The sequence below is a fragment of the Ornithorhynchus anatinus genome, chromosome 14, assembly GCF_004115215.2.
Source record: "Ornithorhynchus anatinus isolate Pmale09 chromosome 14, mOrnAna1.pri.v4, whole genome shotgun sequence".
Classification (NCBI taxonomy): Eukaryota; Metazoa; Chordata; class Mammalia; order Monotremata; family Ornithorhynchidae; genus Ornithorhynchus; species Ornithorhynchus anatinus.
Window position 1 is genome coordinate 2,606,577 of NC_041741.1, and position 16,648 is coordinate 2,623,224.

The 16,648-nt window shown below is 63.6% G+C and overlaps 1 protein-coding gene across 2 annotated transcripts in view; it reads left to right on the plus strand.

Moving 5' to 3' along the window:
- The window catches only part of TBPL2 (TATA-box binding protein like 2), a 36,418-nt gene that overhangs the window by 10,004 nt on the left and 9,766 nt on the right, over positions 1-16,648 (plus strand). Inside the window, exon 1 of one of the 2 annotated variants that reach the window (XM_039914080.1) lies at positions 15,247-15,353. The exons of the other annotated variant lie outside the window; for it this stretch is intronic. Coding sequence (XP_039770014.1) covers positions 15,303-15,353 — 51 coding nt within the window. The 5' untranslated portion in view covers positions 15,247-15,302. Of the gene's footprint in view, positions 1-15,246; positions 15,354-16,648 lie in introns of those variants that run through there. 2 annotated transcript variants of the gene reach the window in all.

Genomic DNA, 16,648 nt, shown 5'->3' on the forward strand with positions numbered 1-16,648 from the left:
GTCTCCTGGTGCGTTGCGCTCTCCCGAGTGCTTAGTACAGTGCCCCGCACACGGTGAGCGCTCAGGAAGACCGAATCCTCCCCCAGCTCGACGAACGGGGGCACCCCCTCCGCGCGCGTCCCCGCGGGGGATCGCCCCGTTCCCCGACGCGACGGCCCGCTCCCCGGAAGCCGGGCCCTCCTCCCGGGAGATTCCCGGCAAACCCCGGGATCCTTCCGATTCCCCCGTCGACCTCGGGGCCCGACCGAGCGAGCCTCCAGCGGGACCGACGACTTCATCTCCCCGTCGGGGTCTCCCGTTCTTCCGTGACCCCCGGGGGGACCCGGGTTCGGATCCGGTCGTCCGCGTGCCCTCGGGCGAGTCACTTCACCGGGCCCCGGTCGCCTCACCTGGGAGACGGGGATCGAGAGCGCGAGCCCCACGTGGGACGGGGACCGGGTCCGACCCGATCTGACGTTTCCATCGCAGTGCTTGGGGGGGGGGGGGGGGGCCTGGCACGTACTAAGCGCTTAAAGACCACTATTAGTATCATTGTTATTATTAAGCGGGCACAGGGCTGACTTCCGGGGTCCCTCCCACTCTCTCGGCTCCACCGTCCCCCTCTTAGACCGTCAGCTCGTGGCGGGCAGGGACCGCTGCCCGTCCGCCGTTCCAGCGTCCCCTCCCACGCGCTCGGCACAGCGCCCCGCGCGCGGCGGGCGCTCCACGGGACCCGACCGAACGAAGGGACGCCCTCTCCCGCGCACCGGGTACGGAGGGCGAGCGGGCGGCCCCCCGCCCGCCCAGCCCGGCACGCCTGGCGGGGCGAGGAGGGGAGGGAGGAAGAGGAGGGGGGAGGAGACCATCTAAAAATGGTCCGGCTCCCCAGCCGGGGTCGCGGGGCGGGGGGGGCGCGGACGGCGGGCTATTTTGGGGCCCCCTTCCGGGCCCGGGGCCTCGGACGGGAGCGGAGGACACGAGACCGTGGCGCCGGAGGGGCGCCCGGGTCGTCTCCAGATGAGCCCGCGGGGCCCCGGCGCCGGAGCCGTCGGGCGACTTACCGGGCGCGCCCCGGAACTCGGGGTCCCGCAATCGGACGATCCCCCCCGGGCCAGTCCGTTCACTGCCGAGCGCCGGGGACCGGCCCGAGCGCTCGGGAGACCGGGAGCCCGCCGTCGGGCGGGGACCGTCTCCGGCGGTCGCCGAACCGGACGTCCCCGAGCGCTCGGGGCTCGGCACGCGGTAGGCGCTCAATAAATACGCCGGCGGACGATGAATGAACGGGGCTCGCGGTCCAGGTCGAAGGGAGCCGAGTCATTGGATCCCCGCGGCGCCGACGAGGAAACCGAGGCAAAGAGAAGTCCGGGGACTCGCCCGAGGTCACGCGGCGAGCGATCGGCCGAGCCGGCATTAGAACCCGGGTTCTCCGACCCCGTCGTTCATCCGTTCCGCCGCGGCTGTCGGGCGCTCACCGCGTGACTCGGTCGATCTCTGGCTTTTTTAATTAATAACGACGAAGATGGAGAAGCAGCGTGGCGCAGTGGAAAGAGCACGGGCTTTGGAGTCAGGGCTCGTGAGTTCGAATCCCGGCTCGGCCACCTGTCGGCTGTGTGACCGTGGGCGAGTCACTTAACTTCTCGGTGCCTCGGTTCCCTCATCTGTAAAATGGGGATTAAGACCGTCAGCCCCACGTGGGACGACCTGATTCCCCTGTGTCTACCCCAGCGCTTAGAACGGTGCTCTGCACATAGTAGGCGCTTAACAAACACCGACATTATTATTGTTAGGCGCTTCCCGTGTGCCAGGCGCCGTTCTAAGCGCTGCGGGGCACACGAGGCGAGCGAGCCGTCCCGCGGGGGGGGGGGGGGGCTCCCGCTCTCCGTCCCGGGGAAGCGGCGTGGCTCGGTGGCAAGAGCCCGGGCCTCGGAGTCGGAGGTCACGGGTTCGACTCCCGGCCCCGCCGCCCGTCAGCCGCGCGCCCGCGGGCGAGTCGCTCCGCTCCTCTGGGCCTCGGTGACCCCATCTGGAAAACGGGGATCGGCCGCGAGCCTCGCGTGGGGCGACCCGGTGACCCTGGATCCCGGCGCTTAGAACGGCGCTCTGCGCCTAGTAAGCGCCTGACAGATACCGACGTTATCGTCATCGTCACGATCCCCATTTCCAGACGAGGCCCAGAGAAGTGCGGGGATTCGTCCGGCGTCGCCCGGCGGCGGGATCAGAACCCGGGCTCTTCCCGCCGCGCCGCGCCGAGCGCCTTCTCTGTGCGGAGCGCTGTACTGAGCCCCCGGGAGACCACGGCACCCGCGCGTTTCCCGCCCGGCTAGCGCGGGAGCCCTCTTCGGCGGCCCCGGGAAGCGCCCGGGAGGAAGCCGACCTGATCTCGAGAACGTCGTCTGGTTCTTGTTCTCTTCTCTTGAGCTTTGGGCCGGGGACGGTCTCCCTCCGTGTCCCCATCGTCCACTCCAAGCGCCCAGCCCGGTGCTCTGCACATAGTAAGCGCTCAATAAATACCATCGAACGACCGGGCAGGGGACGGGCGGGAGGGGAGAACCCGCGACTCTCCCCGCGCCTCGGACGGTCCGGCCCTCGGAAGAGCGATACCGGCGCACAGCCGGGCCTGCCCCAACGTGGACGCGGCCGAGCCTCGCTCCCGCTAAACCGTAAAATACAACGGATGCCGGTATTTGTTAAGCGCTCACGAGGCGCCGCGCGCCGTTCCAAGCGCCGGGGGAGAGACGGGGTCGTCGGGTCGTCCCCCCCCCGGGAGGCTCCCCGGTCTTCATCCCCGTTTGACGGATGAGGTCACCGAGGCCCAGAGAAGCGAAGTGACTCGCCCACGGTCCCCCAGCCGACCGAGTGGCAGAGCCGGGATTCGGACCCATCACCTCGGACTCCCATGCCCGGGCTCTCCCCACCGAGCCGCACCGCTTAAGCTGGGCGTGGGCGGGTAACGGGTCTCCCGGCTCTGTTTCGTCGGCCAGTCGGTCGTATCTGTTGAGCGCTGACTGCGTGCAGAGCACCGGACTAAGCGCTTGGGAGAGGACGACGGGACAATAAACGGAGTGGCGCGAGCCCGGGCTTGGGGGTCAGAGGTCACGGGTTCGAATCCCGGCTTGTGGGCGCGGCACTTCTCTGGGCCTCAGTTCCCTCCTCCGTCAAACGGGGATGAAGACCGGGAGCCTCACGGGGGACGACCCGATGACCCCGGACCTCCCCCGGCGCTTAGAACGGCGCTCGGCACCTAGTGAGCGCTTCACCAATACCAACATCATCATCATCATCATCATCATCATCAATAAACAGACATATCCCCCGCCCACAGCGAGCTTCCGGTCCAGACGGGGAGAAAGACGTGACCATCGGGAAATGAGAGAGGTGGACGTGAGCGGCGCGGGGCCGGGAGGGGGACGACGAAGAAGGGGAGCGAGCCGGGGCGACGCAGAAGAGGAAAGGAGCCAGGGAACGCTCCCCCGGGCGCTTAGCACAGTGCCCTGCACCCTCCAAATGCTCAATCGCCCATCGGTGGTATCTACTGAGCACTTTGCGTGTGCGGAGCACTGAGCACTAAGACTCCTAGGTCTCCTAAGCGGTTGGGAGAGGACAAGAATAACGATAATAATAATAATAATAATTACGATGGCATTTAAGCACTTACTCTGTGCTAGGCACTGTTTTAAGAGCTAGGGTAGATCCAAGATAACTGGGTTCATCATCATCATCATCATCATCATAAGTGTGTGTCTCGGTATTTATCTCGATGGTACCGACGCCCGGCTAACTTGTTTTGCGGCCCGCCTCCCCCTTCTAGACCGTGAGCCCGTCGCCGGGCGGGGACGGTCTCTCTCCGTCGCCCAGTTGTCCTCCGCGAGCGTCGGGCCCAGCGCTCCGCACGCGGGAAGCGCTCAATAAATACCACCGAGCCGCTCTGCCCGTAAATACCGACGCCGACGAGGATGAGCGCCGACGACAGGGCGCGACGCTTCGCGCCGCGGTCCCTCGGGGCCGGGGGGGGGGGGGGGCTCTCGGCCCCACTTTCCCACCGATCCCCGTCGACCCCGTCACTGATAATAAGGAGGAGGAGGAGGATTGGGGTGTTCGTTAGGCGCTCACTACGTGCCGGGCACCGTAGCGAGCGTCGGGGCGGAGGGAGGTAAACCGGGCCGGACACGGTCCCTCGTCCCTACGCGGGGCCGCCGTCCCCCGTTCTCCAGACGAGGGAACCGAGGCCCGGAAAGGCGAAGCGACCCGCCCGAAGTCACACACGGCGGCGGCCGGGAGGCGCCGGCGCGGGGGGCGGGGGGGAGGATTAGAACCCACGACCGAGCGCGGCGGGTCCCCGGGGACGACGGCCGGGGCGCTCTCGGGCCGCCGCCGGGAAGCGGTCGCTTTAGAGAAGCGGCGCGGCTCAGCGGAGGGGGCCCGGGCTCGGGGGTCCGAGGTCGTGGGTTCGACTCCCACGCCCCGCCCCCCGTCGGCCGGGTGACCGCGGGCCGGTCACTCCGCTCCTCCGCGCCTCAGTTCCCTCCTCCGGAAAACGGGGCGGGGGGGGGTGGAGACCGGGAGCCTCGCGTGGGACGGCCCGCCGACCCCGGGTCTCCCCCGGCGCTTAGGACGGCTCCGCCGCTCGTCCGCCGGGCGACCTCGGGCAAGTCGCCCAACTTCTCAGTTCCCTCCTCCGTCCCACGGGGACGACGGGCCGAGGGCCTCCCGCGGGCCGACCCGACGGGCCGGCATCTCCCCCGGCGCCCGGCACGGCGCCCCGCGCGTGGCCGAACACCGGCCAACGAAGGACCGGTCGGCCGCGGGACCCGGGGCGAGTCGCCCCGCTCCTCCGGGGACGGGGAGCGGGAGCCCCGCGGGGGGCCGAGCCGACGACCCCGCGTCCTCTCCGGGGCTCAGGGCGGCGCCCGGGACGCAGCGAGCGCCCGGCGGGGGCCGGCGTCATCGTCGGACGGGACGGGGTCCCGCCGGACGACGGCGGGACCCCCGAGGCGGGTCAGGGCCGGCCCGGGCCCGCGGCGCTCTCCCCGGCGCCCACGTCGGACGGCTCTCCGTCGGTCGCGGCGCCCGGTCCGACGCTCCGCCCGCGGGAAGGGGCTCGGCGGGTGGGGCCCGGGCGGGCCCCCGTCCTCCTCCGGGCCTCGGTCTCCTCCTCCGGGCCTCGGTCTCCTCGTCCGCCAAACGGGCCCGTCGTCCGCCCCCGTTGCCCTCCCTCTCCCCCGGGGCCCGGGACGGGGCCCCGCGCCGAGCACCGTCACCCTTAGGATCGCTGGGATGATTAACAGCGTTCCCGGCGGTACCATCGCCGGCACCGTCAGGACCGTTACCGATATTAACATCACCGGTATCGTCGGTACGGTTTCCCCAGAGGATTATGAGTCTCGGCTTGAGGGGCGCCCGCCCCCCCCCCACCCCCGCCTAGATAGGTCCGGTCCCGGGGGGGGGGGATGGGGGGGCCGGGGGGGTGGGAGGAGGGAGATGGGGGGATGGGGGGATGGGGGGATGGGGGGATGGGGGGGAATGGAAGGGGGGGAGGGCAAGGGGGGATGGAAGGGGGGGATGGAGGGGGAGGGGAAGGGGGGGAATGGGAGGAGGGGGATGGGGGGATGGGGGGGATGGAGGGGAATGGAAGGGGGGGAGGGCAAGGGGGGATGGAAGGGGGGGATGGAGAGGGAGGGGAAGGGGGGGATGGGGTGGGGGGATGGAAGGGGGGATGGAGAGGGAGGGGAAGGGGGGATGGGGGTGGGGGGATGGAGGGGAGGGGGAATGGGGGGATGGGGGTGGGGGGGAATGGGGGGGTGGAAGGGCGGGGGAGAGGGACGGGGAAGGGGGGGTGGGGGAGGGGGGAGGGAAGGGGCCGGCGGCACGCGGCGGGGGGGGGGAGGAGGCCAGCCGAGGCCCGCAGCGCAGGGCCGCCCCTCCCCCCTTCCCCACCCGGGCCGGGCCGGGCCGGGCCGTGCGGGCCTGTGCGGGGCGGGGCGGGGCCGGGCCGGGCGGGAGCCTCACCGCGCAGGCCCGAGCCGGGCCGGGCCGCTCCGCTCCGCCGCCCCGGCGCCGATGCGGGTCCGGGGGGTCCCGGGAGGGGGGGTCCGGGGGGGGGGTCCGGCGGGTCCGGCGTCCGGTGTCCGGTGTCCGGTGCGGCCCGGCAGGAAGCGGAGCGGCGGAGCGGCGGGGGGCGGGGGCGGGGGGCGGGGGCCGGGCCGGGCCGAGGGGGCGGGGCCGGCACCCGCCGGTGGGCGGGGCCGTCCGGAGGGCGGGGCCGGCGCCGGCCAATGAGCGGAGGCGGCGGACGCGCGGGGCGGGGGCTCCGCCAATGGGGCGCGGGCGGGGGCGGGGCCGGCGCCGGGGGGGGCGGGGCCGGGAGCGGGATGATGGACGTGGGCGGAGGGGTGCTCGGCGCGCATGCGCGGGGCCCGCGCGGCCGCCCCGCGGCCCTTAAAGGGCCCGCGGCCCGCGCGGGATTCGAACCCGTGACCCGTCTGCCGCGGGGGCGAGGCCGGGCCGCCCCTTCCGGACGGGGTGATTCACCCTCCTTACCCCCCCCCCCCCCCCCCGTCAGCCGCGGGGCCTCGGGCGAGGCGCTTCGCTTCTCCGGGCCTCGGCGGCCTCGTCTGCAAAATGGGGAGGGAGGCAGCCCGGGAGCCCCACGTGGGACCGCCTGATGACCCCGCATCTCCCGCAGCGCTCAGCACAGTGCTCGGCACGTAGCGAGCGCTTCACGGATATTATTATTCTGAGCCAGGATCTGTCGGGGGGGGTGGTCCTAAATCCCTCACTTCAATAAGCGTGGCTCAGTGGAAAGAGCCCGGGCTTTGGAGTCCGAGGTCGTGAGTTCGAATCCCGGCTCTGCCCCTTGTCGGCCGGGTGACTGTGGGCGAGTCCCTTCACTTCTCTGGGCCTCAGTCGCCTCCTCTGTCAAATGGGGATGAAGACCGTGAGCCCCACGTGGGACCACCTGATTCCCCTGTGTCTCCCCCGGCGCTTAGAACGGTGCTCGGCACATAGTAAGCGCTTAACAGATACCAACATTATTAGTATTATTACCTCAGCGCTTAGAACAGTGCTCTGCACCTAGTAAGCGCTGAACAGATACCCACATTATGATTATTATTAATCCCAGCTCTGCCCCTTGTCAGCCGGGTGACTGTGGGCGAGTCCCTTGACTTCTCTGGGCCTCAGTTCCCTCATCTGTCAAATGGGGATGAAGACCGTGAGCCCCGCGTGGGACCACCTGATTCCCCCGCGTCTCCCCCGGCGCTTAGAACGGTGCTCGGCACCTAGGAAGCGCTTAACAGATAGCCACATTATGATTATTATTAATCCCAGCTCTGCCCCTTGTCAGCCGGGTGACTGTGGGCGAGTCCCTTGACTTCTCTGGGCCTCAGTTCCCTCATCTGTAAAATGGGGATTAAGATTGTGAGCCCCGCGTGGGACCACCTGATTCCCCCGCGTCTCCCCCAGCGCTTAGAACGGTGCTCGGCACATAGTAAGCGCTTAACAGATACCAACATTATTAGTATTATTACCTCAGCGCTTAGAACAGTGCTCTGCACCTAGGAAGCGCTGAACAGATAGCCACATTATGATTATTATTAATCCCAGCTCTGCCCCTTGTCAGCCGGGTGACTGTGGGCGAGTCCCTTGACTTCTCTGGGCCTCAGTTCCCTCATCTGTCAAATGGGGATGAAGACCGTGAGCCCCACGTGGGACCACCTGATTCCCCCGCGTCTCCCCCGGCGCTTAGAACGGTGCTCGGCACCTAGGAAGCGCTTAACAGATAGCCACATTATTGTTACTACCCCAGCAGCGCTTAGAACAGTGCTCTGCCCATAGGAAGCGCTCGACACATAGCAACATTATTATTCCCAAGCCCTCGACTAAAGCCGAGTGGCAACACTCAGCTTCGACCGACTGGAGATGATCCGGAACCCCCCCCCCCGCTTTTAAGGACCCGGGGGGCCTCTCTTAGCACGGTGGTGATCGATCGTAATTAGAAGAAGAAAATGGAGGAGTTTATTAAGTACCTTGGATGCGCAGAGCGGTCAGTGAGAAGAAGAATAATGATGATAGAATGGAGGAATGTATTAAGTCCCCTGGATGCGCAGAGCGGTGATTAAGAACAATCATAAGAAAATGGGGGACTGTATTAAGTACCTTCGACGCGCAGAGCGGTCATTGAGAATAATTATAAGAAAATGGAGGAATGTATTAAGTACCTCCGACGCGCAGAGCGGTGATTAAGAATAATAATAATAATAAGAGAATGGAGGAATGTATTAAGTACCTTCGACGCGCAGAGCGGTCATTAAGAATAATTATAAGAGAATGGAGGAATGTATTAAGTGCCTTCGATGTGCAGGGCGGTCATTAAGAATAATAGAATGGAGGAATTGATTAAGTACCTTCGATGCGCAGAGCGGTGATTAAGAATAATAATTATCATAGAATGGAGGAATGTATTAAGTACCTTCGATGCGCAGAGCGGTCATTAATCATAATGATTATCATAGAATGGAGGAATGTATTAAGTACCTTCGTTGCGCAGAGCGGTCATTAAGAATAATAAAATGGAGGAATGTATTAAGTACCTTCGATGTGCAGAGCGGTGATTAATCATAATTATGATAATTGATTAGACTGTAAGCCCGTTATTGGGCAGGGACGGTCTCCCTCTGTTACCGATTTGGCCATTCCAAGCACTTAGGCCAGTGCCCTGCACATAGGAAGCGCTCAATAAATACTATTGAATGCATGCATGAATGACTGAATGAATGAATATCACACTCTCCCAAGCGCTTAGTCCAGTGCTCTGCACACAGGAAGCGCTCAATAAATACTATTGAATGACTGACTGAATGAATGAATATCACACTCTCCCAAGCGCTTAGGCCAGTGCTCTGCACACAGGAAGCGCTCAATAAATACTATTGAATGAATGAATGAATATCACACTCTCCCAAGCGCTTAGGCCAGTGCTCTGCACATAGGAAGCGCTCAATAAATACTATTGAATGAATGAATGACTGAATAATAAAATGGAGGAATTTATTAAGTACCTTCGATGCGCAGAGCGCCGTGCTAAGCCCTGAGGTGGGTGCAATACGGGTAGACCGGAACACTTACTTGCACTGGAGGACCCGGGTTCTAATCCCCACGCTGCCGCTTGCCCGCTGCGTGACCTTGGGCCGGTCGTTTCGCTGCTCGTGGCGAGAGCCCGGGGTTGGGAGTCCGGGGTCATGGGTTCGAATCCCGGCCCCGCCGCTGGTCAGCCGGGTGACCGTGGGCGAGTCGCTTCACTTCTCTGGGCCTCAGTGACCTCATCTGTCGAATGGGGATGAAGACGGGGAGCCTCATGTTGGTTCATTCATTCGACCGTATTTATCGAGCGCTTCCTGTGTGCAGAGCGCTGTGCTGAGCGCTTGGAATGGACAAATGGGTGACAGACAGAGACGGTCCCTGCCCTCCGATGAGCTTACGGTCTAATCGGGGGAGACGGGCAGACGAGAACGATAGCAACGAATAGGATCGTGTGGGACCAGCCGATGACCCCGCATCTCCCCCGGCGCTTAGCACAGTGCTCTGCACAGAGTAAGCGCTTAACAAATATCAACATTATTATTATTCTGCGTTCCCCAGTTCCTTCATCTGTAAAACGGGGACGAAGACCACGGGGCCCAAGCGGGACGCGGACCGCGTCCAACCCGATTGCTCGTCTCTACCTCGGCCGCCGAAAAGAGTGCCCGGCACGTAGTAAGCGCTTAATGATGATAATGATGATGTTGGTATGTGTGAGGCGCTTACTAGGTGCAGAGCACTGTGCTAAGCGCTGGGGGAGAGGCGGGCTCATCAGGCTGTCCCACGTGAGGGTCACGGTTAATCCCCATTGTGCAGATGAGGTCAGTGAGGCCCAGAGAGGCGACGCGACTCGCCCGGCGGACGAGTGGCGGGGGCGGCGTTCGAACCCATGACCTCTGACTCCCGAGCTTAAAAGAGGGGGGAGAAAAAGGATGGTTTTTCCACCTCGACGTCCCCGGACGGGCGCAGGGTCAACCCGGAGGGCGTCTTCGGCTGGGGCAGGGTTAAGCGCCACTCAGCTAGCGCCGGGCGTCTTTTTATCTCGGCGATAAAGCGATGCTTTTCAAAAGACGTTCCGTGACGCGGCCGCAATTATAATCCCACACGTCTCCGAACCTCCCGGGCCACCCTTGATCTTTCCAAACAACCCTGACGATTACCTCGCCGGGAAAGGTAGCTTAAAAGCAGAGTCGGGGGGCCGGGGGAGGGGAGGGGGGGTGTTTTATCGGATTAATTCGGGAAGGCGGACGAAGGGCCGGTCCCTCTTGCCGGTGGATTAGGGCGAGGGCACAAGTGGAGATAGACGTCTCATCCCAACTAAGATTAGAGTGCCCTCTCTCTCCTCCCGGCGAGGCCGACGGTGAGGCTAATTAACGCCCCGCCGGGGGAACACTTGAGACAGAAGTTCTGCTATCACGTGGCATCGAATTCCGGTTATGGCAAAAGAAAAATAAGGCCCGTAATAGGGAGAGGCGTCCCTCGGGCTCTCCCCGTCTGGCTTGCGGTCTCGGAGATCTCCGATATCTCGGACCGAGCGTGGGGGACCGGCGAGGCCTAGTGACGGGAGCCCAGGATGGGGGGAGGACCGGAGGCCTGGCGCTCAACTGGTCGGTCGGTCGGTCGCATTTATTGAGCGCTCGCTGCGGCCAGGGCGCCGTGGTAGTGACCGATAATGGCTCAGTGGAAAGAGCAGGGGCTTCGGAGTCAGAGGTCATGGGTTCGAATCCCGGCCCGGCCACTCGGCAGCTGGCCGACTACGGGCGAGTCACCTAACTTCTCTGTGCCTCAGTTACCTCATCCGTAAAATGGGGATTAAGACATACAGGGACTCGCTGCACAGAGTAAGCGCTTAACAAATACCGACATTATCAAGCGCTCGCTACGCGCCGAGGGCCGTCCTAAGCGCCGGCGTAGAGCCCGGGGCGTCAGGTTGGCCCACCCGGGGCTCACGGGCTTCATCCCCATTTGACAGAGGAGGGAACCGAGGCCCAGAGAGGCGAAGGGACTTGCTCGCGGTCACCCGGCCGACGAGTGGCGGAGGCCGCATCCGAACCCGTGACCTCTGACTCCCGAGCCAGGGAGCGGGCCCCGCTTTTTCTCGCGAAACGATCGGCGCGAGCGGACTTTAGTTAATGAAGCGCCGAAATACCGCGTTTATTATTTCCCTTCTACCCAGCGACCTCGAAAGCCGGACGGTAGTTTTGACACTCGGGGGTTTCGCCGGTGCATCGCCTACTAACGAGGCACCGGCACCGCAGTAAGCGCTCACTTCTCTGGGCCTCGGTGACCTCATCTGTCAAATGGGGATTAACCGTGAGCCTCACGTGGGCCGACCCGGGTCTCCCCCAGCGCTTAGAACAGCGCTCTGCACAGAGTGAGCGCTTAACAGATACCTACATTAGCAGATACGAACTGAATGTTCTCAGCGCCGGGACCGCGGTGGGGTTGTTTTTATTCTTACTCACGTCCATCCCCCCCACCCCCCCAGACTGTAAAGTCGCTGGGGGCGGGGAACGCGTCTGTTTATCGTTGAGCTGGCCTCTCCCAGGCGCCCAGTACAGTGCTCAGCACACAGTAGGCGCTCAATAAATACCATCGAGGCCTGGGTGCTAAAGAGGGAAAGTAGCGCCATCTAGTGCCGCCTTCCCGGCCTCGCTCAAACCCTCCCCTTCCTCTCCACCCCACCTGCTAATAATAATGCCAATAAATAATAATAACGTTGGTATTTGTGAAGCGCTTACTACGTGCAGAGCACTGTTCTAAGCGCTGGGGGAGATGCGGGGTCAGCAGGTTGTTCCACGTGAGGCGCCCAGTCAGAGGTCATGAGTTCGACTCCCGGCTCTGCCCCTCGTCAGCTGGGTGACTGTGGGCGAGTCACTTCACTTCTCTGGGCCTCAGTGAGCTCCTCTGTAAAATGGGGATTAGCCGGGAGCCTCACGTGGGACGACCCGATGACCCCCGGATCTCCCCCAGCGCTTAGAACAGTGCTCGGCACCTAGTAAGCGCTTAACAAATACCAACATCATCATCCTTCATCCCCCTTTTTCCAGATGAGGTCACTGAGGCCCGGAGAAGTGAAGTGACTCGCCCACGGTCACCCAAGTGGCAGAGCGGGGAGTCGAACCCATGACCTCGGGCTCCCCTGAGCCACGCTGCTTCTCTACATGCAACTACTTAGTCCACCCCGCCTTCAGACATTCAGTCGTATTTACTGAGCGCTTACCGTGTGCAGAGCACTGGACTGGGCGCTTGGGAGAGTCCAAGTGGGCAACAGATAGAGACCGTGCCTGTCCACAACGGGCTCACGGTCTAGAAGGGGGAAGAAAGGCAGCCAGACCAGTACACAGGCATCAAACCATTCGTTCCATCGTGTTTATTGAGCGCTTACTATGTGCAAAGCGCTGCTCTAAGCGCCGGGGGGAGGCGAGGTCATCAGCTTGTCCCACCTGGGGCTCCCAGGCTTCAGCCCCCATTTTCCAGATGAGGGTACTGAGGCCCAGAGGAGGAGAAGAAGAAGAAGAAGAACGTTGGTGTTTGTTAAGCGCCTACTATGTGCCGAGCGCTGTTCTAAGCGCCGGGGGAGACCCAGGGGAATCAGGTTGGCCCACGTGGGGCTCACAGTCTTCATCCCCATTTTCCAGATGAGGGAACCGAGGCCCAGAGAAGCGAAGTGACTCGCTCAAAGTCACCCAGCTGACAAGCGGCGGGGCGGGGATTCGAACCCAGGACCTCTGACTCCCAAGCCCGGCCTCTGGCCACTGAACCGCGTTGCTTCTTTTAGGTATAGATCTAGAATGAGCTGATGGATGTGTATTAACGTCTGTCTCCCCCTCTAGACTGCGAGCTCCTTGTGGGCGGGGAACGTTTAGTGTTCCATCGTCCTCTCCCGGGCGCTTAGCATTTGGCACAAGAGTAAGCGCTCAATAAGTAACCGTCGAATGAACGCACGGTGCCTCGGGGGCTACTTTTGCGCCCCGCTTTCCCTGTCCCAACGCTTTCTTTAAAAGGGGTCGAGGGGTGGAAATGCTGATTTTAAACAGGGCCCGTTGAGAAACGATGGTCTCCTCTCTACTTTCCAAGCGCTTAGTACAGTGCCCCGCGCACGGGAAGCGCTCAGTAAGTACGACCGACTGACTAAGCAAACGCAAAGGGTCGACTCGCCCTCAGAGCTCATCGAGCCCCCCCCCCCCCCCCAGTTTCTTCCACCATTTCTCCGCAAACCCGTCCCGCAGCAGGTGCAGATCCCCGGTCCCCTCATCTGTCAAATGGGGACGAAGACCGCGAGCCCCACGGGGGACGACCCGATTCCCCCGTGTCTCCCCCAGCGCTTAGAACGGTGCTCGGCACGTAGTAGGCGCTTAGTGGATACCGACGTTATTATTATGACGATGATCCAGCAAGGAACCGTAATAAAAATAATGATAATGTTGGTATCCGGTAAGCGCTCACTCTGTGCAGGGCACTGTTCTGATAACGTTTGTATCTGTATTAAGCGCTTACTCTGTGCCGAGCGCTGTCCTAAGCGCCGGGGGAGACACGGGGGCATCAGGTCGTCCCCCGTGGGGCTCCCGGTCTTCGTCCCCATTTGACAGACGAGGGAAGTGAGGCCCAGAGAAGTGAAGTGACTCGCCCGCGGTCACCCAGCTGACCCGTGGCTTCACCCCCCCCCCCCACCCCCCCATTTTCTAGAGGAGGCCCAGGGAAGCGAAGGGGCGTGCCCAAAGCCAGCCAGCTGACAGGAGGCGGCATTCGAACCCATGACCTCTGCCTCCCAGGCCCGGGCCGTCGCTCGCGTGTGCGTGGTTGACCTCGGCGATGAGCGGGTGTCCCCAGTCTCCCAGAATGTGGCCGGGCGGGACTTCATGAAGCCACCGGAAACCCGTTCCCGCCGCTGTTGCCCAACCGGCCGTTGCAAGCGCTCAGTACGGTGCTCCGCGCCTCGGAAGCGCTCGCTAAATACTCTCTGCGGCCTCCTCTCCTCCAGCTCCTTCCTTGGGGAGAATGAGAACGTTGGGCGTTAAGCGCTTCCCCTGCGCGGAGCCCTGTTCTGAGCGCTGGGGGAGATCCGGGGTCATCGGGTGATCCGTTCCTTCGATAGTATTTATTGAGCGCTTACTAGGTGCGGAGCACTGGACTAAGCGCTTGGGGTGAACAAGCCGGCAAACAGATAGAGACGGTCCCCGCCGTTTGACGGGCGCACGGTCTCGTCGATCCCACGTGAGGCTCACGGACTTCACTTCTCCGGGCCTCAGTGACCTCCTCCGGAAAATGGGGATAATAACAATAATGTTGGTATTTGTTAGGCGCTCACTAGGTGCCGAGCACTGTTCTAAGCGCCGGGGGAGACACGGGGTACTCAGGTGGTCCCCCGCGAGGCTCGCGGTTAACCCCCATTTTCCAGACGGGGGAACCGAGGCCCGGAGAAGCGAAGCGACTCGCCCACGGTCCCCCGGCTGACGAGGGGCGGCGCTGGGATTCGAACTCATGACCTCTGACTCCCAAGCCCGGCCTCTTGCCGCTGAGCCACGCTGCTTCTCTAGCGAACTGGGAGCCTCCCGTGGGCCCACCCGCTGACCCCCGGATCTCCCCCCGGCGCTTAGCACGGCGCTCGGCACCTAGGAAGCGCTTATCAAATACCAACGTGATTATTATTATTCATCCCCATTTTCCAGGTGAGGGAGGCGAGGCCCAGAGAAGCCAAGCGACTTGCCCACAGTCCCACAGCTGCCGAGATGGGGGGCGGGGGGTCGAGACGGTGAGCCCCAGGCGGGGACAACTCGATGAGCTCCCCCAGCGCTTAGAACAGTGCTCGGCACCCAGTAGGCGCTTAAGAAATGCCATCGTTTACTAGGCTCATCGTCCGTAACTCCTCTACCGCGATGGTCTTTCCGTTCCGGGGCAGGGAGGGAATCGTCCGTTCCCAGCGCTTAGCCCAGTGCTCTGCGCATGGGAGGCGCTCAGTAGATGCTATCGAGTGAAGGTGCTGCCCCCAGGGAGCGCTCAGTACAGACGATTGAAAGCATGGAGCTGGACTCGATGGATCTATTTCGAGGAACGCCTCCTCTCCCCCCCCCTCCGGACCGCGAGGGCCGGGTCCGGCCTAGCGTCCTCGCCCACCCCGCCCGGGGGGGCGCTCAATAAATAGGACGGAGCGACGGCAGGGGGCGGGTCCTCGTTGCCTGAGGCCTTCCGGCGGGGGAGGGGAGGAGAAGAGGCGTCTCCCTTAGTTCCCCCGGGCCCGGCCGCTCATGGAGGGGGACGCGTCCCTGGAGGCCTTTCTGGACCTGTGCACCGGCCAGGTGACCGACGTCCCCACCCCCTGTTGGACTCCCCCGGGCGCTCAGTACAGTGCTCCGCCCACGGGGAGCGCTCAGTAAATAGGATGGACGGCCGGGGCGCGGCAGGGGGGGACCCCTTCCCTAGCTCTTTATGGGGGAGGGTGGCCGTTCTAGCGCTGTGTGCTCTCCCAGGCGCTCGGTACGGTGCTCTGCCCTCAGGAAGCGCTCAATAAATAGGATGGGCAGGGGGCGCAGCAGGGGGGAGGGGGGAATGTGTCTGTCCTAGTGTAGTGTGCTCTCCCAAGCGCTCAGTAATAGTAATAATGTTGGGGTTTGTTAAGCGCTTACTACGTGCCGAGCACCGTTGTAAGCGCTGGGGGAGATACGAGGCAATCGGGTTGTCCCACCTGGGGCTCCCAGGCCTCGGCCCCGTTTCACAGATGAGGGAACCGAGGCACCGAGGAGTGAAGCGACTTGCCCAAGCTCACACAGCTGACAGGTGGCCGAGCCGGGATGCGAACCCACGACCTCCGACTCCCAAGCCCATGCCCTCTCCACCGAGCCACGCTGTTCCTCAGTACAGTGCTCTGCCCTCAGGAAGCGCTCAATAAATAGGATGGACCGCCCGGGCGTGGGGCGCGGCAGGGAGAGAGACCCCAAGCTCCTTGGGGGGAGGGAGTGTAATAATAACGGTGGTATTTGTTAGGCGCTCACTATGTGCCGAGCACTGTTCTAAGCGCTGGGGGGGGGGCGGTTACAAGGCGGTCCCCCGTGGGGCTCCCGGTCTTCATCCCCATTTTCCAGATGAGGGAACCGAGGCCCGGAGAAGTGAAGTGACTCGCCCGCGGTCCCCCGGCTGACGAGCGGCGGGGATTCGAACCCACGGCCTCCGACTCCCAAGCCCGGGCTCTTGCCGCCGGGCCGCGCCGCTTCTCGGGAGGCGTCGCTTCTGTGGTCGCGTGTCCTCTCCCGGGCGCTCGGCACAGCGCCCCGCACTCGGGAAGCGCTCGATAAATAGGATGGGGGGGGGCGGGGCTGGGCAGAGGGCGGCTGGAGAGGGGCCCGGGTTGAGCGCCTAGTGGGCCGAGCCCGGAGCCGGGTTCTAATCCTGACTCCTCCACCGGGCGAGTCGCTTCACTTCTCCGGGCCTCGGTTCCCTCATCTGGAAAATGGGGGTGAAGACCGGCCTCCCCAAGGGGGACCACCCGGTTACCCCGTAAATCTCCCCCAGCGCTCAGAACGGTGCCCGGCACACGGCAGGCGCTCGACAAACACCCACGTCACCGTTAACTCCCGGCTCCGCCGCCGCTCGTCGG